This window comes from Pristiophorus japonicus, chromosome 1, assembly GCF_044704955.1.
Source record: "Pristiophorus japonicus isolate sPriJap1 chromosome 1, sPriJap1.hap1, whole genome shotgun sequence".
Classification (NCBI taxonomy): Eukaryota; Metazoa; Chordata; class Chondrichthyes; family Pristiophoridae; genus Pristiophorus; species Pristiophorus japonicus.
The window spans coordinates 279,154,823-279,178,992 of record NC_091977.1 but is presented as its reverse complement, the minus strand read 5'-3'; the positions used below and the strand labels follow the sequence as shown (position 1 = coordinate 279,178,992).

The 24,170-nt window shown below is 47.7% G+C and overlaps 1 protein-coding gene across 1 annotated transcript in view; it reads left to right on the top strand.

Annotated features, from left to right (window-relative positions):
• Positions 1-24,170, top strand: part of dcaf13 (ddb1 and cul4 associated factor 13) — a 128,481-nt gene that overhangs the window by 6,680 nt on the left and 97,631 nt on the right. The window contains exon 2 of the mRNA XM_070888462.1: positions 5,529-5,728. Coding sequence (XP_070744563.1) covers positions 5,529-5,728 — 200 coding nt within the window. The remainder of the gene's footprint in view (positions 1-5,528; positions 5,729-24,170) is intronic.

Here is a 24,170-nt window from a genome sequence, read left to right as displayed (position 1 = left end):
CTGAATAAACATTTATAAGCAAAGAAAAGATTAAATAAACCATCTTCCTACCTGTGTGAAAGTGCTTCAGGCAGGCCTTTCGGGACCGAAGGCTGAACGGGCCGGCCCGAGACTTCGGGCAGGGCCCGTCCCCAGCACCAGATTTACAGGTAGGTGGTGTTGGGTTGGGTTGGGTCGGGGAGGTTCGGGTCGGGGGGGGAGGGAGAGAGAGGGGGGGGGAGGTCAGGTCGGATCCAGAGCGGGAGTCGGGTCGGGTCCAGTGGGGGGGGGGGTCGGGTCGGGTCAGGGGGCGGGAGCGCGGGTCGGGTCCAGTCGGGGGGCGGGGAGCGGGAACAGGAGATCGGGTCGGGTCCAGGCGGGGAGCGGGAACAGGAGCTCGGGTCGGGTCCAGTCGGGGGGGGTGGGCGGAGCGGGAACAGGAGCTCTGGTCGGGTCCAGTCGGAGGGGGGGTGGAGCGGGAGCGGAGCAGGAACAGGAGCGCGGGTCGGGTCAGGTCCAGTCGGGGAGGCAGGGAGCGGGAACAGGAGCACGGGTCGGGTCCAGTCGGGGAGGCGGGGAGCGGGAACAGGAGGTCGGGTCGGGTCCAGGCGGGGAGCGGGAACAGGAGCGCGGGTCGGGTCGGGTCCAGTTGGGGGGGGGGGGGCGGAGCGGGAACAGGAGCTCGGGTCGGGTCCGGGGGAGTGGGGGGTGGAGCGGGAGCGGAGCAGGAACAGGAGCGCGGGTCGGGTCAGGTCCAGTCGGGGAGGCAGGGAGCGGGAACAGGAGCACGGGTCGGGTCCAGTCGGGGAGGCGGGGAGCGGGAACAGGAGCTCGGGTCAGGTCCAGTCGGGGAGCGGGAACAGGAGCGCGGGTCGGATCCAGTCGGGGCGGGGAGCGGGTGTCGGGTCTGGTCCAGAGGCGGGGGGAGGCGGGGAGCTGGTGTCGGGTCTGGTCCGAGGCAGGGGGGGGGAAGCAGGAGCTGGCCGTGGGAGGAGCCTTATTCACGCAGTCCCAGTGAGGCCATTCGGCCAGGGCTAGGGGCTGCGTGCTTCGGGCCCCTCCCACACAGTTCGGCGCCTGGAGCTACTGCATTTGCGTGCCCACTGTAGCGCACATGTGCAGAGGTCCCGGCACTGTTTTCAGCGCAGGGACCTGGCTCCGCCCCCCCCCACAGCTCGTGCTGGCTGCGCCGAGGGCCAGAGGACCTGCAGGGAGGTGGAGAATACGGAGGATTTTTTTAGGCGCACTTTGTGGCGCGAAAAACGGGCGTCCAGGTCGGGACTGCGCCGTTTTAGGCGCATGTGGAAACTTGGGCCCGAAGTGTTGGAAATGCGAGTGGGTGATAGTGGTTTGAGGAGAAACTGAGTCTTGGGTTGTCAATGACAACCAGCACGATTTGTTAAAGGCAAATTGTGTTTGGCTAACTTGATTGAGTTATTTGAAGTAAGAAGAGTTGATGAGGATAGTGTGATTGATGTGTTTATGGATTTCAAAAGGTGTTTGATAAAGTGCCACATAATCGACTTGTTAGCAAAATTGAAGCCCATAACAGTGGCAGCGTGGATACAAAATTGGCTCAGGGGGCGAAAGCATAGAAAATAGGTGCAGGAGTAGGCCATTCGGCCCTTCGAGCCTGCACCACCATTCAATATGATCATGGCTGATCATTCACCTCATTACCCCTTTCCCGCTTTCTCTCCATACCCCTTGATCCCTTTAGCCATAAGGGCCATATCTAACTCCCTCTTGAATCCAGAACCAGGGGTCACAGTCTAAGGATAAGGGGTAAGCCATTTAGGACCAAGATGAGGAGAAACTTCTTCACCCAGAGAGTGGTGAACCTGTGGAATTCTCTATCACAGAAAGTTGTTGAGGCCAATTCACTAAATATATTCAAAAAGGAGTTAGATGTAGTCCTTACTACTAGGGGGATCAAGGGGTATGGCGAGAAAACAGGAATGGGGTACTGAAGTTGCATGTCCAGCCATGAACTCATTGAATGGCGGTGCAGGCTCGAAGGGCCGAATGGCCTACTCCTGCACCTATTTTCTATGTTTCGATATCCAATGAACTGGCAGGGAATTCCACAGGTTAACAACTCTGTGAGTGAAGAAATTCCTCCTCATCTCAGTCCTAAATGGCCTTCCCCTTATCCTAAGACTGTGTCCCCTGGTTCTGGACTTCCCCAACATCGGGAACATTCTTCCCGCATCTAACCTGTCCCGTCCCATCAGAACCCCTCTCATCTGTTTAAACTCCAGTGAATAAAGGCCCAGTCAATCCAGTCTCTTATATGTCAGTCCAGCCATCCCTGGAATCAGTCTGGTGAACCTTCGCTGCTCTCCCTCAATAGCAATAACGTCCTTCCTCAGATTAGGAGACCAAAACTGAACACAATATTCTCGGTGAGGCCTCGCCAAGGCCCTGTACAATTGCAGTAAGACCTCCCTGCTCCTATACTCAAATCCCCTCGCTATGAAGGCCAACATGCCATTTGCCTTCTTCACTGTCTGCTGTACCTGCATGCCACCTTTCAATGACTGATGAACCATGACACCCAGGTCTCATTGCATCTCCCCTTTTCCTAATCTGCCACCATTCAGATAATATTCTGCCTTCGTGTTTTTACCACCAAAGTGGATAACCTCACATTTATCCACATTACACTGCATCTGCCATGCATTTGCCCACTCACCTAACCCATCCAAATCACCCTGCAGCCTCTTAGCATCCTCCTCACAGCTCACACCACCACCCAGTTTAGTGATCTGCAAACCTGGAGATATTACACTCAATTCCTTCATCCAAATCATTAATGTATAATGTAAAGAGCTGGGGTCCCAGCACTGAGCCCTGCGGCACTAGTCACTGCCTCCCATTCCGAAAAGGACACGTTTATCCCGACTCTCTGCTTCCTGTCTGCCAACTAATTCTCTATCCAGGCCAATACATTACCCCCCAATACCATGTGCTTTGATTTTGCACACCAATCTCCTATGTAGGACCTTGTCAGAAAGCAGAGAGGAGCAGTGAACGGTTGTTTGTCAGACTGGAGGAAAGTATACAGTGGTATTCCCCAGGCGTCCATATTAGGAACACTGCTCTTTTGATATATATTCATGGCCTGGACTTGTGTATACAGGACATAATTTCAAAGTTTGCAGATGATACGAAACTCAAATGTAGTAAATAGTGAGGAGGATAGATAGTAACAGACTTCAGGAGGACAAACTGGTGAAATGAGAAGACACATGACAGATGAAATGTAATGCAGAGAAGTGTGAAGTGATGCATTTTGGAAGGCAGAATGAGGAGAGGTGATATAAACCAAATGGTACAATTTTAAAGCAGCTCCAGGAACAGAGAGACCTGGGCGTTTACATACAGTAATCATTGAAGGTGGCAGGCATGTGGGATCTATGGCTTTATAAATAAAGGCATAGTGTACAAGAGCAAGGAAGTTATGCTGAACCTTTATAAATCACTGGTTAAGCCATAGCTGGTGTGTTCTGTGTAATTCTGGGTACCACACTTTAGGAAGGATGTCAGGGCCTTGCAGAGGGTGCAGAGCAGATTTACTAGAATGGTACCAGGACTGAGGGACTTCAGTTGCATAGAGGGACTAGAGAAATTTGGATCATTCTCCTTAGAGAAGAGAAGGATAAGAGAAGATTTAATAAAGGTGTTGCAAAATCATGAAGGGTTTTTTGATAGAATAAATAAGGGTTGTTAACCGCAGAACACAGAGTGAGGGTAATTGGCAAAAGAACCAGAGGTGAGATAAGAAATTTGTTGGCGCAGTAAGTTAGTATGATCTTGAATGCACTGCCTGAAAGGATAGTAAGCAGATTCAATAGTAACTTTCAAAAGGGAATTGGATAAATACTTGAAAGGGAGAAAATTGCAGGGCTGTGGGATAAGAGCAGGGGAGTGGAACGAATTGGATAGCTCTGACAAAAAGCTGGCACAGGCATGAACGGCCACACAGCCTGCTTCTGTGCTGTCAGATTCTACGATTGTGTAACAAAGATGGGGACTGTACTAGGGGAATTATACCTGTAGGAGCTGGCAAATAATGTTGTGGAATGAGAGCATTAAAAGCAGAGATGTGTTTGTGTTGTATTTTGATGTGCTTTTTTGGTTAAAATTGCTTCATTCGCACTACTGCATAATTCAATTTTCTATCCAGTAAACATTAACTTCGAATTAAGAATAGATTGCAATTGTATCATGCCACAGATGGAGCTTGGACAATTCAAAAGTTTCCACTGCATTACATTTTGGGGGGAAAATTCCGGTTGGAGGTTTCCTTCGGACGAATGCCTCCGACCCAAAAACATTTTGCGCAAGTACCTGGTGGTCACGGAGGCGCCTTTGATTCCGGTCAGAGGCCTTCGTTCGATGCGCAGCATACGGGGAGATGACTTCCCCGTACGTAAGGAAATGCTGGAGTCACATGGGCCTGGACCACCAATCACTCTGCAGTATTCTCATTAATAATAGGAACTCCGTTTTTACAAGTTCCCATTACTATCAATGAGAATAACTCCCTAAAACAAAAAACACAACATAATTAAAAAAACACACCACATATTTAAAATTAATTGTAATTAAATGTTTTAGAAAAAATATTTTTTTTTCAATTAAAAAAAAATGTTTTAATAGGGTTTAAAATAGACTTGCCTTAATTGACAGGGTTTTTAACATAAGTGTATGATTTAATTTTTATATGTTTTAAAACTCTTACACTGGCAAAAGTAAGCTATACGCCTGCTTTTACCAGCCGTAAAAGTTTGAAGGACATTCACTGGGCATGAGTTGGGCAAGTAGCCCAATCTCTCCCGCTCGAATGTCCTTCTCCCGGGGATGCGGAAGATCTGTCGAGAAATTTTGACAGGTCGGAAAAGGCGGTTTTTGGCGCAATGGCATCTCGCCCTGAAAACCTGCTTTTGCGAGGTCTCGCCGGTTCTGTGCGCATTTTGTACAGACCCGGCTGGAATTTTCGGCACTTTCTTTTTCTTAGGAACATGAGTAGGCCCTTGAGCCTGTTCTGCCATTCAGTTAGACCATGGAAGATCTACATCTTAAATCCATCTACCTGCTTTGGTTGTGTAACCCTTGATACCCTTGCCTAACAAAAATCTATCAATCTCCATTTTGAAATGTTCAATTGACCTACCCTCAGCAGTGTTTTGGGGAGAGAGTTCCAGATTTCCACTACCCATTGAATTAATAGATTATTTCTTGAAAATAAATAATAAATGAATTTATGATCAAAAATACACCAATCTATTAATGGAAGCCCAGTACTGTAGTACTGGAGAATGTGGGGTAGTTTCAAGCCATATTGTCTGTGGGAGAGACAATGGGAGAAGAGGTGGCATTGGGGGGTGGGTGTGGGGGTGGGGGGGAGAATTACTGGTGTGCAGTCTGGGCCCATGCCACTACTGCCAAGATGTGTTTGCTTCTTTATTAATCATTATAGAACTTAATTGCAAAATAATTAGCTATGTCCTAATTTGTTAAATCTCCAATTTCTATATTTTCAGTTCCAAGGAATTATGATCCTGCGCTGCATCCATTTGAGGTACCTCGGGAATACACTAGAGCACTGAATGCAACCAAACTGGAACGGGTTTTTGCTAAACCATTTATAGCATCACTTGATGGTCACAGGGATGGTGTGCACTGTATGGCCAAGCACTTTAAGAGTTTATCCACAATAATCTCTGGGGCTTGCAATGGCGAGGTGAGTGATGCGTATATTTCTGTGTTGTGTAATTTGTTGAAAAAAGGTTTCTACTTTAGTTTCTTGTAAAATAAATAATGTCCAGCTTGGGTTGGTGCCAGAATAGAGCCTGAATTGATTGTGAGTATGGACAAATGGATATGTCATAGCCAGTAATGTAATGAGATAAATATCTCAAGTAAGATCGACTGGATACTCTGAGGTGAATTATGGGCAGTCTCGCAGGTGAATCACAAAACACAATTCTGGCTGGCAGCAGTCTAAGCCATGGTTTTGTGAAGGTTTTTCTGACCTACAAACTTGAGACATACACATGCACAGATATGATTGGTATGTCATTGAGTGTGAAAATTGCAGGAGTGACTTATCAACCAACCAAAATAGCAAATGTTCCAATAATGCAATGTTCCCTCTTTTTTCCGGCCCATTCAAAATTTCACTTATGCGCGGTTTTTCCATTCAAGAGCCGACTGAACGAGAGCTCCAGAGCGCTGCGTGGCTTCATGGGAACATTGCAATAATGAGCAAGAAAGTGCTTATGTTGTTTTCAAAGCATTTTGCTTAACCTCTTGATAAAATGTATGCCAGTTTACTAAAGTACAAGTTTTATTAACTGATTATTAAATGTGGCTAAAGACAGGAAGTTTTAGCTATATTTGAAGACATTTGGCAAAGTCTACAATTCTTTAACCTTTTTTGATGATGCTTCTCAAAAGTAATAACTGGCACACATCAGTGAATTAGCACGTGAATATGGAATACACATCTGAAGTTATGAGTAACCTCAGTAACAAAACAATAACTTGAATTTTCAGTAATATTTTAGCAGGACCATAATGGAAACTCTGGAGGTGATGTTGCTAAAAGATATTTACACGTTGTGCTTATTAAGATGTGTTTTTTAAAATCAGAATCTGGGACAAAATTCATTGGCACTTGGAAAGTTATGGGCTAATAAAGGAAAGTCAGCACAGATTTATTAAAGGCAAATCGTGTTTGACTAACTTGATAGAGTTCTTTGATGAAGTAACAGAGGATCGATTAGGGTAGAGCGATTGATTTTTATATGGACTTTCAAAAGATGTTTGACAAAGTACCACATTATAGACTTGTTAGCAAGTTAAAGCCCAAGGGATTAAAGGGACAGTGGCAGCATGGATCTGAAATTGGCTGAGGGACAGAAAGCAGAGAGTGGTGTTGGAACAGTTTTATTTCAGATTGGAGGGAAGTATACTATGGTGTTCCCTAGGGTTTGGTATTAGGACCACTGCCCTTTCTGATACATATTAATGACCTGGACTTGTGTATACAGGGCATAATTTGAAGGTTTGCAGGTGATGTCATGTATCTTATATGGCCACTGTTGGTACTATATCAAGGTGTGCCACCAGAGGGCACAGCAGTGGAAGACTCGTAGGTTACTTGTACATAAGAACATAAGAATTAGGAACAGGAGTAGGCCATCTAGCCCCTCGAGCCTGCTCCGCCACTCAACAAGATCATGACTGATCTGGCCGTGGACTCCGCTCCACTTACCCACCCGCTCCCCATAACCCTTAATTCCCTTATTGGTTAAAAATCTATTTATCTGTGATTTGAATACATTCAATGAGCTAGCTTCAACTGCTTCCTTGGGCAGAGAATTCTACAGATTCACAACCCTCTGGGAGAAGAAATTCCTTCTCAACTCGGTTCTAAATTGGCTCCCCCGTATTTGGAGGCTGTGCCCCCTAGTTCTAGTCTCCCCGACCACTGGAAACAAGCTCTCTGCCTCTATCTTGCCTATCCTTTTCATTATTTTAAATGTTTCTATAAGATCACCCCTCATCCTTCTGAACTCCAACGAGTAAAGACCCAGTCTACTCAATCTATCATCATAAGGTAACCCCCTCATCTCCGGAATCAGCGTCATGAATCGTCTCTGTACCCACTCCAAAGCTAGTATATCCTTCCTTAAGTAAGGTGACCAAAACTGCACACAGTACTCCAGGTGCGGCCTCACCAATACCCTGTACAGTTGCAGCAGGACCTCCCTGCTTTTGTACTCCATCCCTCTCGCAATGAAGGCCAACATTCTATTCACCTTCCTGATTACCTGCTGCACCTGCAAATTAACTTTTTTTGGGATTCATGCACAAGGGCCCCCAGGTCCCTCTGCACCGCAGCATGTTGTAATTTCTCCCCATTCAAATAATATTCCCTTGAACTGTTTTTTTTTTCCAAGGTGGATGACCTCACATTTTCCGACATTGTATTCCATCTGCCAAACCTTAGCCCATTTGCTTAACCTATCTAAATCTCTTTGCAGCCTCTCTGTGTCCTCTACACAACCCGCTTTCCCACTAATCTTTGTGTCATCTGCAAATTTTGTTACACTACACTCTCTTCCCTCTTCCAGGTCATCTATGTATATTGTAAACAGTTGTGGTCCCAGCACCGATCCCTGTAGCACACCACTAACCACCGATTTCCAACCCGAAAAGGACCCATTTATCCCGACTCTCTGCTTTCTGTTAGTCAGCCAATTCTCTATCCATGCTAATACATTTCCTTTGACTCCGCGTACCTTTATCTTCTGCAGTAACCTTTTGTGTGGCACCTTATCGAATGCCTTTTGGAAATCTAAATACACCACATCCATCGGTACACCTCTATCCACCATGCTCGTTATATCCTCAAGGATTTCCCCTTCATGAATCCATGTTGCGTCTGCTTGATTGCACTATTCCTATCTAGATGTCCCACTATTTCTTCCTTCATGATAGCTTCATGCATTTTCCCCACTACAGATGTTAAACTAACCAGCCTATAGTTACCTGCCTTTTGTCTGCCCCTTTTTTAAACAGAGGTGTTACATTAGCTGCTTTCCAATCCGATGGTACCTCCCCAGAGTCCAGAGAATTTTGGTAGATTATAATGAAGGCATCTGCTATAACTTCCGCCATCTCTTTTAATACCCTGGGATGCATTTCATCAGGACCAGGGGACTTGTCTACCTTGAGATCCATTAGCCTGTCCAGCACTACCCCACTAGTGATAGTGATTGTCTCAAGGTCCTCCCTTCCCACATTCCTGTGACCAGCAATTTTTGGCATGGTTTTTTGTGTCTTCCACTGTGAAGACCGAAGCAAAATAATTGTTCAAGTCTCAGCCATTTCCACATTTCCCATTATTAAATCCCCCTTCTCATCTTCTAAAGGACCAACATTTACTTTAGCCACGCTTTTCCGTTTTATATATCGGTAAAAGTTTTTACTATCTGTTTTTATGTTTTGCGCAAGTTTACTTTCGTAATCTATCTTTTTCCTTTCTATATTGATTTCTTAGCCATTCTTTGCTGTCGTTTAAAATTTTCCCAATCTTCGAGTTTCCCACTAACCTTGGCCACCTTATACGCATTGGTTTTTAATTTGATACTCTCCTTTATTTCCTTGGTTATCCACGGCTGGTTATCCCTTCTCTTACCGCCCTTCTTTTTCACTGGAATATATTTTTGTTGAGCACTATGAAAAAGCTCCTTAAAAGTCCTCCACTGTTCCTCAATTGTGTCACCGTTTAGGCTGTGTTTCCAGTCTACTTTTGCCAACTCTGCCCTCATCCCACTGTAGTCCCCTTTGTTTAAGCATAGTACGCTCGTTTGAGACACTACTTCCTCACCCTCAATCTGTATTACAAATTCAACCATACTGTGATCACTCATTCCGAGAGGATCTTTTACTAGGAGATCGTTTATTATTCCTGTCTCATTGCACAGGACCAGATCTAAGATCGCTTGCTCCCTTGTAGGTTCTGTAACATACTGTTCTAAGAAACAATCCTGTATGCATTCTATGAATTCCTTCTCGAGGCTACCCCGTGCGATTTGATTTGACCAATCGATATGTAGGTTAAAATCCCCCATGATTACTGCCGTTCCTTTTTCACATGCCTCCATTATACCCTTGATTATTGCCCGCCCCACCGTGAAGTTATTATTTGGGGGCCTATAAACTACGCCCACCAGTGACTTTTTCCCCTTACTATCTCTAATCTCCACCCACAATGATTCAACATTTTGTTCATTAGAGCCAATATCGTCTCTCACAACTGCCCTGATATCATCCTTTATTAACAGAGCTACCCCACCTCCTTTCCCTCCTTGTCTATCTTTCCGAATTGTCAGATACCCCTGTATGTTTAATTCCCAGTCTTGGCCACCCTGCAACCACATTTCAATAATGGCCACCAAATCATAACCATCTGTAATGATTTGTGCCGTCAACTCATTTACTTTATTTCGAATGCTGCATGCGTTTAGGTAGAGTGTTTTAATACTCGCTTTTAGACCATGATTTTTAGTTTTGACCCCTCCTGCAGCCCCTTTATATTCATACATTTGGCCCTTCCTATCACCTTGTGGTTTACAGGTGTGCCTGGCCTAGTATAAAAGGCAGGCCACCAAGTGTGATCCTCACTCTGGAGTTAACTAATAAAGGACTAAAATCGCTACCGTTCAAGTACAACACACTGCCTCGTGGAGTCATTGTTAGAGCATCTAAGGACACAACAACTGGCGACGAGAATACGAACTTTCACGTGGAAATGGCTATCCTTGGTACATTACAGCAGTTCGCCGATGGTGATGATTGGGATGCCTTTGTGAAGAGACTAGAATACTTTCTCGCAGGAGACGACCCGGCCGCACTAACTGATAAGCGCCTCGCTATCCTGCTAACCAGTGGTGGACCCAACATCTTTGGTCTCGTCAGGGACTTGCTGGCACCAGCGAAGACAACGACCAAGTCGTACAAGGAGCTCGTAACCCTGATCCAGAAACAACTCAAGCCCAAGGAGAGCATTCTCACAGTCAGACACCGGTTCTATACCCACCGACGGCCCGAAGGCCAGGAAGTCGCGAAGTACGCCGCAGACCTCAGGAGGCTGGCGGCACCGTGTGAGCTCAGCACCCAGCTCAACGAAACGCTGCGGGACATTTGTCACTGGAATTGGCCATGAGGGCCGCCTTCACAAGCAATTGTCGGCGGATATCACAGTCACCCTGCAGAAGGCCATCTCTGTGAGCCAATCATTCATGACCTCAACTTGCGGCTCTAGGTAAATGTTTCACCCTCAGGACTCAAACCCGGCAGGTACTGTGCACAGGGTGGCGCCGTTCAGGAGCTGGACTGTAGAGAGAACAGGCCCCCGAGTCCCTTAACTCCGGGTCCGCCGAGGGGGGCTAATCGAGTAGCACCATTCTGACGTTGCGGAGGGAATCACAAGGCTCACCAGTGCTGTTTTAAAGACAATGTTTGCAAAGGCTGCGGAACAAAGGGCCACCTCCAGCGAATGTGTAAGAGAAATAGGACTCAGTGTGTCGATAAGGAGTCCGCAGATGACCATGAATTCAGCGTGGATTATGAATTGTTAGCGAGGCAGCCCAGTTCGACGGGGAGGTACATAGCTTGTTTACCTGCACCACCGAGTGCTCCCCACTGATGATGGAAGTCGAGATAGAGGGAAGTCCTGTCTTCATGGTGTATTTGGACTTTCAGAAGGCTTTTGACAAGGTCCCACAAAAGAGATTAGTGTGCAAAATTAAAGCACATGGTATTGGGGGTAATGTATTGACGTGGATAGAGAACTGTTTGGCAGACAGGAAGTAGAGAGTTGGGATAAATGGGTCCTTTTCAGAATGGCAGGCAGTGACTAGTGGGGTGCCGCAGGGTTCAGTGCTGGGACCCCAGCTCTTTACAATATACATCAATAATTTAGATGAAGGAATTGAGTGTAATATCTCTAAGTTTGCAGATGACACTAAGCTGGGTGGTGATGTGAGCTGTGAGGAGGATGCCAAGAGGCTGCAGGGTGACTTGGACAGGTTAGGTAAGTGGGCAAATGCATGGCAGATGCAGTATAATGTGGATAAATGTGAGGTTATCTTCTTGGTGGCAAAAACAGAAAGGCGGAATATTATCTGAATGACGACCCGAACGCACCTTCCAGGCTCCAGTGGCAGAACTCTGGAGGGAGAAAATCGGATCCAGCAGCGACTTCCCAACTGCGGAGGCAGAACCTGGGGAGAAGAGGGTCGACATCGTGGACGAAGAAAAGATGGCGTCCGCACCACGAGGCGATGCGCTGAAGACAAAGATGACTGCGGCCAGACCAGGAGGTGCAGCACTGATGGAGCAACACGTGGCACCAAACGGAGAAGTGGATTGGGGTAAAGCAAGCAAGGCTCTCTTCAAGGGATCGTTCCACACAATTAAGCAATGTAATAAGAATTGTAAGTTAGAGACTAAAGGTGTAACGGACTATGTAAAGTGTGTAACTGACCATGTAAAATGTGTAACTGATAATCGGAATTGTATACATGCAACCAGCGAGGAAAAGTTGCGCGATCGTGATCGGACTCCTAGAGTGTCCATCATAAGCAAGGAAAAGCTGCGATGCAGGATTCTCACCACATGCCGCTAATGCAGCGGGCAGACACCCATCGGATGCACACAGGTCCAGCAAGCTACCCAATGCTGTAGCCTGCGTCCCGGGGACCAGAGTCATGCACCATGAATTGTGGCCACAAGCAGCCAAAACACACGAGCTGCGAAGCAAGCGACCTCAGCAGGGAAAAGACACCAGTGGTGATACCATGCCCTGGGTCGGCTCTATCTCTCCAGGCAATCGATAGCACCAACTGCCACGGGCCTGAAGGAGCAGACTGCACTAAGGCCATACCCTAGATGTAGGGTCACCCGCCACTGTTTCCCCAGAGGAATCGAGCACCTGCCAGGATCTCAAACCAAGCGACGCTCAGGCCAACGAGTCAGCGGTTCCCTGTGCACTGCTAGACAACAGTTCCTTACGGAGCAGCTGGGTCCCAGGGCGTAAAGGAAGGACGGGGCGGGTGGAGGGTCACAGACATCTGTGAACTTGCCTGACGCTAGGGACCACGGCAACAGCCCCGAGAACAGGCTACGCGAGCCAACCGGCTTTCCACTGCCAGCACCGGGCACTGAACCTCCACCAAACTGCAGGGACACCACCCAGCAGCTCCGAAACTAGCTTGTCCTTATGCACCAGTCACCACACTGACCAGGCATCTAACGCTCTTGTTGCACCACGGAACCACACACAAAAAAACGCAAAACCCACCTACTTGAACTCGTATGTACATGAATGCCAGGAGCGCCCGCCACACCAACGTGGGAAGTCGGGAGAATTGACACATGGACACACTCGCTCACCTCACTCACACTTCACTCGCTCACACCTCACTCACTCTCTGTTGGTACTATATCAGGGTGTGCCACCAGAGGGCACAGCAGTGGAAGACTCGTAGGTTACCTGTGATTCTCACTCTGGAGTTAACTAATAAAGGACTCGGGCCACTACAGTTCAAGTACAACACATTGTCTTGTGGAGTCATTGTTAGAGCATCTAAGAACACAACAGGGGACACAAAATGTTGTGACACAGCGAAGTGTGAAGTAATATATTTTGGAAGAAAGAATGAGGAGAGGCAATATAAACTTAATGGTACAATTTTAAAAGGGGTGCAGGAACAGATAGGCCTGGGGATGTATGTGCACAAATCTTTGAAGCTGGCAGGACAAGTAGAGAAAGCTGTTAAAACATTAGATCCTTGGATTTATTAATAAACGCATACAGTACAAAAGCAAGGAAGTTATGCCAAGCCTTTATAAAACATTGGTTAGGCCTCAGCTGGATTATTGTGTTCAATTCTGGGCACCGCACTTTAGGAAGGATGTCGAGGCCTTCGAAGGGGTGCAGAGGAGTTATACTGGAATGGTACAAGGGCTGAAGGACTTCTGTTATGTGGAGAAGCGGGGGTTGTCCTCCTTAGAGCAGAGAAGGTTACGAGGAGATTTAATAGAGGTATTCAAAATAATGAACAGTTTTGATAGAATAAATAAGGAGAAACTGTTTCCAGTGGTAGAAAAGTCCGTAACCAGAAGAGACAGATTGAAGGTTAATTGGCAAAAGAACCAGAGGCGATGAGTTTTTTAACACAGCGAGTTGTTGTGATTTGGAATGCACTGCCTGAATGGGTAGTGGAAGCAGATTCAATAAAATTCGAAAAAGAATTGGATAAATACCTGAAGGGGGGGAAAAAATTACAGGACTGTGGGGAAAGATCAGGGGAGTGGGACTATTTGGATAGCTCTGTCACAGGCACGATAGACCAAATGACGACCTTCAGTGCTGGATGATTGTATGAATAGTAAATGTATCTATTGCAGGAATGGCTAAATTTTTAGTTCCCAAACCAAAAGGTGAACATCCTATCTGAGAAAGCTGCAAACGTTCAGGCCCTGTTTATATAGATCGGATCCTGGGAGGGCAACACCAAAATGGGTCCCCGCTACCATTGGCTGCATATATATCAGTCTTGGAGTCCATAAAGGAGAGGCATCAACTCAGGATCCTGGGCACCGAGCAGCTTTTTTTTTCCAATCTTCCCCATGTTGTTTTCTGCACTAATTTTCAACAACAACTTTTATTTATATAGCACCTTTAACGTAGTAAAATGTCCCAAGGCGCTTCACAGCAGTGGTACCAAGACAAAACAGATAAATTTGACACCGAGCCACATAAGAAGAAATTACAGCGGATGACCAAAAGCTTGGTTCAAGAGGTAGATTTTAAGGAGCGTCTTAAAGGAGGAAAGGGCAGTAGAGAGGTGGAGAGATTTAAGGAGGGAGTTCCAGAGCTTGGGGGCCCAAACATCTGAAGGCATGGCCACGGGTTGGTTGAGCAGTTATAATGAGGGATGCTCAAGAGGCCAGAATTTGAGGAGCGCAGACATCTTGTGGGGTTGTGAGACTGAAATAGATTACTGAGATATGGAGGGGCAAGGCCATGGAGGGATTTGTAAACTAGGATGAGAATTTTGAAATCGAGGCGTTGTTTAACCGAGAGCCATTGTAGGTCAGCAAGCACAGGGATGATGGGTGATCTTAACTTGATGTAAGTTAGGACACAGTCTACCGAGCTTTGGATGACCTCAAGTTTACATCGTGTAAAATGTGGGAGGCCAGCCAGGAGTGAGTTGCAGTAGTCAAGTCTAGAGGTCATCAACATCATCATAGGCTGTCCCTTGAATGAGGATCACTTGCTTCCACATGAGTTCACAGATGTTTCAATGAAGGATCCGATATTCCAGTCCTGAACTCCAGTTGAAAGAGTGGAAGATGCCTGTGCGTGGATTTTTTTAACGTGTGGTGACCGTTGCACAACAGCCACCACACGGGCTTGACAGAGCTAGGCCTTTATCCAGTGGCAAGGGTTAACCAGGATGACTGGAGACCTGCTCTGCAGCGCGGACCTAGTGCGCGCGCACATCGCAGTGTGGGCTGGCCCGTGCTGCCCCTGGGTCCTCGGCTCCTCTGGGCTCCATATCCTCATTTGCTGTACCTCCACCACGATCTCTCGCTGCTCCTCTGCCACAAAACACTCACCGCACCTCCACCACGATCTCGCACCGCACTTCCACACCAAACATTCGCCGAACTTCCGCCACAATCACCCACCGAATCTCAGCAACGATCCCTCAACCCTCCTTTGCCTCGATCACTCACCGCACCTCCGCCACGACCTTCCCGCTCCTCTCCTGTACCTGGGCCTCGCCGATGCTCCTGCCTGCGCTCCAAACAGCGACCTGGGTCCTAATGATCCAGTCGCCCACCTTGAAGCCATCGCACACCTGGACCAGCTCGCGCTGGAATATATCTTTGCTGAGAGTTATAAAATATCTCCTTAAATGTCTTCCACAGCTTATCTACTGTCTTACCCTTCCTTTGTAATTGCCTTTAAGTTCAGGGCACTAGTATGAGACCCAAGTTTCTCAGCCTCAAACCCAATTTGAAACTATACCATGTTATGATCACTCTTCCCAAGAGGATCCTTTACTATGAGATCATTAATCCAATCACATTACACATTACCAGATCTAAAATAGTCTGTTCCCTGGGTTCCAAGGAGACAGAAAACATCATCATCATCATAGGCAGTCCCTCGGAATCGAGGAAGACTTTCTTCCACTCTTAAAATGAGTCCTTAGGTGGCTGAACAGTCCAATACGAGAGCCACAGTCCCTGTCACAAGTGGTACAGATAGTCGTTGAGTAAGGGAGGGTGGGACAGATTTGCCACATGCTCTTTCCGCTGCCTGCGCTTGATTTCTGCGATGAAACTCGAGGTGCTCAGCGCCCTCCCGGATGCACTTCCTCCGCTTAGGGCGGTCTTTGGCCAGGGACTCCCAGGTGCCAGCGGCGATGTTGCACTTTATCAGGGAGGCTTTGAGGGTGTCCTTGTAACGTTTCCTCTGCCCACCTTTAGCTTGTTTGCCATGAAGGAGTTCCGAGTAGAGCGCTTGCTTTTGGAGTCTAGTGTCTGGCATGCGGACAATGTGGCCTGCCCAGCGGAGCTGATCAAGTGTGGTCAGTGCTTCAATGCTGGAGATGTTGGCCTGGTTGAGGACGTGAATGTTGGTGCATCTGTCCTCCCAGGGGATTTGTAGGATATTGCGGAGACATTGTTGGTGATATATCTCCAGCGACTTGAGGTGTCTCCTGTACATGGTCCATGTCTCTGAGCCATACAGGAGGACGGGTATTACTACAGCCCTGTAGACCACGAGCTTGGTGATAGATTTGAGGGCCTGGTCTTCGAACACTCTTTTCCTCAGGCGGCTGAAGGTTGCACTGGCGCACTGGAGGTGGTGTTAAATCTCGTCGTCAACATCTGCTCTTGTTGATAAGAGGCTTCTGAGGTATGGGAAATGGTCCACGGTGTCCAGGGCCACGCCGTGGATCTTGATGACTGGGAGGGGCAGTGCTGTGTGGCGAGGACAGGCTGGTGGAGGATCTTTATCGTACAGATGTTTAGCATAAGGCCCATGCTTTCGCACGCCTCAGAAAACATAACTGTTGCAAAGGCCAAAGTGGATGATCTCCTAAAAGAGAAAGAACAGTCTGAGCTGTTCATGAATTCGGTAAAGGAAGCTGAGGTTGAGAAATTGATGCAGAAACAGTTGGATATAAAAGCAATGTGAGTTAGATGTGGCCCTTACGGCTAAAGGGATCAAGGGGTATGGAGAGAAAGCAGGAATGGGGTACTGAAATTGCATGATTAGCCATGATCATATTGAATGGTGGTGCAGGCTCGAAGGGACGAATGGCCTACTCCTGCACCTATTTTCTATGTTTCTATGTTTACTCGAGGAGAGAGAACTGTTCAGTAAAATTTTCTTTTGCTTTCAAACCCTCTATTCCCTAAAAAGTAGTAGTCTGTAATTTCCTCTTGTCTTCTGGATGACCTAATAGTTTCAAAGTACAACTCTCATACAGTTCGACCAAAAAATGTTGTCTGTACCCTTACTATGCACCTTGCTCAGTGTCACTCCCATCTCAGCAGCAGTCCTGTGCTTGTCACTTCACAACATTTTTCTGGCTTGATACAATTCTATGTGTAGTAAAGTAGCCAACAGTTTATGTTAATATAAGTTCAGCCAATAATAGTGGTATAAGATGAAGAGCCACATAAAGCAAATTACAGGTAAAGAGCTGCAGTACAAGCAAAGGAAGAGGGGGTACTTTAGCAACAGATGTGGTTTTTCAGATGTTGAATGCCCATTAATAATAGTGATATAACTTGTATCTTAGCACTTCATTGCAATTCATTAAAAATACATAAGGAGTGCTACAATAAAAATTTAGATTAGGTAAAAAAATATGCTCTCATTCAGATGATCTGCATTTTTAGCCTTTTTTAAAAAGTACAAGTTTGTGGTCATATCGGGTACAGAGAGAGTACATAGACAGTAACAGGGTTTCCTAGGCAGGACAATAGGAAGTAAACAGAATAACTGACTCTTATTTGTATTTTCTGCTTGGTACCTACTTACTATCCACTGCCCTGTGAAGCTTTTGGAGGCGTCTCTTTGCACATGATGATGATATAGAAATACAAGTGGTTTTAAAGTTACCTTATGGTAACTGCACAGCTCCTGGACAATGTTGTTAACTTCTGCTCCTGTAGGGGGAGACAAATCCCGCTTAACGCTGGCCGATAGCAAGTGAGCCTTATTTGTGATTGTTTAAATTAGGCGAATGGTAAGCTATATAAATAAGTATAATATCTGACCTCCACCTGTCCAATAGTTTGCATCATAAGTGTTGGACCCTCTCCCTATTACCCCCTTTCCCCATACTGATGGCATCTCATGCTGTACAGTCTGGTGGCCCTATTTTCTTTGTGTTTGCTATGACGTTTAATCACGCATGCATGACCTCTGCCCCCTTGGTGCTGCTAAACATCAGTATCATCCCTCCCCTCTCCCCATATTCCCACAGACTGTCATCTCCCTCCTCTCCTCCACCATTATAGATGGGCATCACCTAGTGCTGCCAGACCGTGGGAATATTCAGTTCTTTATTATTTTTCAACCAAAACACAAATTAATTGAATTATGAAAGCGTATCACATAAACGCAAAGAGACCATTGTTTTGTTGAGATGTAGAAAATGTAAAAATTTTAATTTCAGCAGCGGTGTGCTAGCTTTGTATCTAGATGCAGTGTATGAGCTAAAAGGATCTTCTTTCCTGAATTGCCAGTACCCACTACCCCTCCCAAACCCAATGTTTCCAACCTGAAGTGGCTCATCCTCCATCCTAGTCACTTACCCCCACATATCATTGCAGCGACTTACATTTAACCTTGAGTATTTTGTCTGCCTCCCCACTTGGGCTTTAAAAAAGATAAGGGATAAAATTAGTTACATAATTACATGGAATATACAAGACAGAAACAGACCATTTGGCCTAGCTAGCCTGCTGGTGTTTATACTCCTGAGTTACTATTTGTACTGTACTTTTTTTGACAGCCGTATGTCTAGACGCCCCCACACTTTTTTTGGACCGACAGGCGACAAGCCCCGCCCCCTGTCCCCTCCGGGCCCTGAATCATTCCCTCCACCTGAGGCCCAAGACTCTGCTAATTTCCCGAGGACTTGCCCTTGCTTGGCTTCGACTCCATCGTCGACACTCTTTTTTTCCCCCCACTCCCCGGACTCGCCGACGACTCGCTAGGCCCTGACTTGCTCCCTCACTGAGAGCGGCAGTACTGGGCCCGATTGCGAGAGAGAGTCTGCCGGGGGGGTGGAGGGGGGGGGGGGGAGAGGGAGAAAGGAAAAGAGAGTCGGGGGGGGGGGGGGAGGAGAGAGAGAGAAAGAGAGAGGCGTGGGGGGGGAGCGGAGAGAGAGAGTCGGCAGGGGGGAGGGGAGAGAGAGAGTCGGGAGGGGAGAGAGAGAGCCGGGGGTGGGGGGAGGGGAGAGAGAGAGCCGGGGGTGGGGGGAGGGGAGAGAGAGAGCTGGGGGGGGGGAGAGGGAGAGAGAGTCGGGGGGGAAGGGAGAGAGAGAGAGAGAGAGAGAGAGAGTCGGGGGGAGGAGGGGAGAGAGAGAGAGTCGGGGGGGGGGGAGAGGGGAGGGGAGAGAGAGTCGGGGGGGAGGGGAGAGAGAGAGTCGGAGGGGGAGGGGTGAGAGTTGGGGGGGGGAGAGGGGAGAGAGAGAGAGAGTCGGGTGGGAGGGGAGAGAGAGTCGGGGGTGCAGGGAGAGAGAAAGATAGTCGGGGAGGGGGGGAAGAGAGAGAGAGAGAGAGAGAGAGAGAGTCTGGGGGGGAGGGGGGAAAGAGTCTGGGTGTGGGAGGGTGAGAGTGTCTGCGGGTGGGAAGGGAGAGAGAGATAGTGGGAGGGGGGGAAGAGGGTTAGAGGGGGAGAGAGAGAGGGAGAGAGAGAGAGGGGGGGTTAGAGAGAGAGAAAGAGGGGGGGTTAGAGGGGAGAGTGAGAGAGAGCGGGGGTTAGAGGGGAGAGAGAGGGGGGGTTAGAGGGGAGAGAGAGAGAGGGGGGTTAGAGGGGAGAGAGAGAGGGGGGTTAGAGGGGAGAGAGAGAGGGGGGTTAGAGGGGAGAGAGAGAGGGGGGTTAGAGGGGAGAGAGAGAGGGGGGTTAGAGGGGAGAGAGAGAGGGGAGAGAGAGAGAGGGGGGTTAGAGGGGAGAGAGAGAGAGGGGGGTTAGAGGGGAGAGAGAGAGAGGGGGGTTAGAGGGGAGAGAGAGAGAGGGGGTTAGAGGGGAGAGAGAGAGAGGGGGTTAGAGGGGAGAGAGAGAGAGGGTTAGAGGGGAGAGAGAGAGGGGGTTAGAGGGGAGAGAGAGAGAGGGTTAGAGGGGAGAGAGAGAGAGAGAGAGAGAGAGAGGGGGGTTAGAGGGGAGAGAGAGAGGGGGTTAGAGGGGGGGTTAGAGGAGAGAGAGAGGGGGGGGTTAGAGGAGAGAGAGAGAGAGAGAGAGCTTAGAGGGGGGAGAGAGAGAGAGGGGGTTAGAGGGGAGAGAGAGAGGGGGTTAGAGGGGAGAGAGAGGGTTAGAGGGGGGGTTACAGGGGAGAGAGAGAGAGAGAGAGAGAGAGGGTGAGAGGGGGGTGGGGGGGAGAGAGAGAGAGAGAGAGAGGGGGGTGGAGGGGAGAGAGAGAGGGGGTGAAGGAGAGAGAGAGGGTGGGGGGGGAAGAGAGAGAGACTGGGGAGGCGGGGGGGGAAGAGAGAGGCTGGGGGGGGGAGAGAGTGAGGCTGTGGCGGGGAGGGAAGAGAGATGCAGAGACTGTGTGGGGAAAGAGAATGGGCGACACGGGTGGGGGGAGGAAGCTGGATCACGTTCTTCCAACCCCCTACAAGGAACATCGTTGGAGTGGATAATATCCAGAAGTCACGACACTGTCACTATTCACTTCATATCCAATAACAATTCGTACGCAATGACTGCCTCATCTATGGTGGGTGGGCGGGGGGGGGGGATGCACTTGCGCTAGGATAAGGCACTTCGGCTGGGGAAGGGTGTACTTGGACTGGGGTAGGGCACTTCACCTGGGGGAAGGATACACTTGGACTGGGGGAAGGCACTTTGGTTGGCCCTTGCTGTCTTCTGGGGAGCTCTGTCCTCTGTCGCTTCAGGAAGTCAAAGTGGATCGAGTTACAATTTGCAAAGTCGCTCAGAACTTGGGATGGGCGGTTCCAGTTACACATTCCAGTGAAACGTCAGGGTGTGGCTTATCCTCCAAGGGGACCAATTATAGACAAAGTGTGGAGCATGGTGGCCATTTTCACAGTACAAGTAAGCGCGTCCTTATACTCCACACGAGTCTCCTCCCATTCCATCTACCTCATCTCAGTCTTTCAGCATACTCCCTTTGCTCTCATGTTCTCATCAAGTTTCATTTATCACCAGCAAACAACAACCACATGTGAACTGGTTTAACTTGTGTCAGTGGGCCAGAAATCTGGACAGGCTCCATGAAGGGCCTGTGCCCCTCCCTGCCTGATCTTTTTCCATTTACTGCACCCATGTAATCCGATAGCTCCAGGTATAGGAACAGGATATTCTGTCCTGATATTGTGTGAAAGGGTCACTTTGAATGAGAATATGGCTTGTAAACTTTGACTTTCTGAGGGTGGAATAAAAGTACAAATCGGGTGGAAGGGGTGCTGAACTTGGGACAGGTCCTGGTTCCTTGGGGACTTCACCCCTTTTTCTATTTTGTTACATTTCTACAAGAAGGGGCAGATGGAAGAAGTGCCTCCTTCGTTGTGACTTCATCAGAAGATGTAAGGTTGGCGGGATGACGTGCCCATCCCAGGAATCCTGCCAGTTCCCCATTTACTGCAGGCATACAGACTGAGCAATCAAGTGCTATTACTAGCCCTCTATGGGCAGGTACCTAGGGTAGTGTTGTAAATGGTGCAGGCTACCATTCCCCCTTGTGTAAATGAGTCTGTCCCTATAATTTGGAATGGGTTTGAGTTGGACTAATAGCCAGAAGTCACACCCACTACACTTGGGTGCTCCAGGAATTTCAAGGGCTCAGGAACCATTATGCTTGGAGATTGTTGTTTTCCAGAGATAGGTTAAGTGGCAACAGACAGAAAGTTATATTGTATGGATTATGTTAGTGCTGCTTTGCATAGAACAGTGTTGTCCAATAGAAATTGCTGACAAGCTCCAGGTGTGGCAATGGTGACACCATTTTAGCTAAATGCACTAATGTTAATAGAAAATGCCTTGCACTCACTTGCACAATGCGGACAAATGTACTTCATGTTTAAATTAACATTTGATATTAATCAAGAACACTGATTTACAGTTTCTATGCAAATTTGCACATAATCGTGGAATCTCAGCCTGATTAGATCACTTACTACTACCATACTCTATAACACAATGGCCCAGAATCTGCGATCGGGATGACCTTAAACTAGCAGCGTTTATTGTCATTCCGCTTTTGAAACTGACATCGAGATTTTGTGCGTGCGCATGCGGGAGTCCTCCCGTTACAGAGCCTGTATTAACAAAATCACACAAATCAGTGAAACTGATAAACTTCGGCTCTTCCGCAGTAATTGCGCTGCTAAATTCCCCACTATGGGCCCAAGTTTCCACATGATTTGCACCTGATTTTTAGGAGCAACTGGTGGAGAACGGACTATCTTAGAAATCGCAATTCTCCACATTTTTTTTTCTGCAGTTCTAGTCAGGTAGAACAGTTCCACTTTGGAACAGAATTTTTTCTTCAAAAGGGGGCGTGTCCGGCCACTGACGCCTGATTTCAAAGTTTCCACAGTGAAAACGTACTTTTTACTAACTTAGAATGGAGCAAGTGAAGATTTTTGTAGAACTGAAAAAACCTTGTCTACACATTAAAAAATCAGGCGCAGGTTACAAATTAGGCGTCCAGAACGAGGTGAGGGGGGGGGGAGGGGGGGGGGGGGGGAAGTCATTAAATTCTATAATAAATCCTTATTATACTTATACAAATATTATACAAATAAATCCAACCTGAATAAAAATTTATAAGCAAAGAAAAGATTAAATAAACCATCTTCCTACCTGTGTGAAAGTGCTTCAGCCACGGAGAATGCTGCAGGCGTTCGTTCCCGCGGGGAGGGGGGGGGGAAGCAGCCATTCGTTCCCGCGGGGTGGGGGGGGGAAGCAGCCATTCGTTCCCACGGGGGGGTTGGGGGGGAAGCAGCCATTCGTTCCCGCGGGGTGGGGGGGGGAAGCAGCCATTCGTTCCCGCGGGGAGGGGGGGGGATCAGCTGTTCGTTCCCGCGGGGGGGGGGGAGGAGGAGGAAGCCGTTCGTTCCCGCGGGGGGGGGAGGGAAACGGCTGCCTCAACTTTCTGAGGCTTCCTTCAGCCTTCTCACTGCTGCAAGAAGCCTCAGTGCTGATGTGCTGATGGCAATGTGCTTTTATTAAAAAATGTTCAAAAATTAAACAGCTACAAAGAACGACAAAAATGGCCGAGTGCCAATGTTTCCTTCACACTGCGCGTGCGCGAATGCTCCAACGCGCACGCGCAGGGTTGCCGGCAGGAAAAAAACTAATTTAAATGGTACCCGCCCCCTCCCACTTACAAAATCGGCGCGGGTGTAGGCTCCGCCCCCCTGGGCGCCACGCCAAGCAGACATGGAGCTGCAGGGCGCTCCAGAATCGCGCGTTTTTTTTCCGGCGCGAAAAACGGGCGCCCAGCTCGGAGGGGCACCCGTTTTTTATCGTGTGGAAACTTGGGCCCATGAAGTTGGACCCAAAGGGATTAGGTGTAACTGAGGTTTTAACAGCGTATTGACTGCTAAACTAAGTTGTGGCTAGAAAAACAAATTTTCATTTTGTGCTGTGTAAAATTTATCCATTTTAGTTTTCTTTTAGGTTTGTTTATTATTTCGGGTTTGCTTTTTCCCCGTGCGAGAGCCCCAATCTTTGTTTTGCTCTTGCTACCATTTTTTTAAAGTTAGAATTTTAAGAGCTTACCCACTTCCTTATTTGTTGTCTGATAATTTTGCGTTTTGATTGGCTGCTTAGATAGCTTGTTGATGTCACAGAGTTCGAACAAGAGGATTCTCGCTAACCTTCGTTGATTTGAATTGAACGTCGGAAAACACGAAGTTCTGAGTCAGCGGTGAATGTCTTTGTTTCGTTTCGCTGCTGATTGCAAATTCTGGGCCATTAACTTATTTAATCGCCATAAATTAGTGGCTCTGATAATATATTGTACACTACATAGCATAAAATAATATAATTTCCAACTGACTGAGTGATGCAGCGGAAGGTCCACTACTAAACAAGTAAAAGTCTTGTATCTTTAGCCCTTGTGGCACACTCTAGAAGTTACCATTTGTTACAGATGCCTTCTAATCTGGGTTCTTCCAACCTGGTGCTTAAAATTTACAAGCAATTTACTGGCCTCTAATTGACTTTTACAAGCAGCTAGAATTACATGGAGTTATACAGGGAGTACTTAAAGGGACTGGCGAGGTTACACATAGCTGCACATTGGGACCAGAATATTAGATTGGCACCAGAATATTAGATTCTGCATTACATGGTTTAATGCCTCTGTTGCGCATTCTTC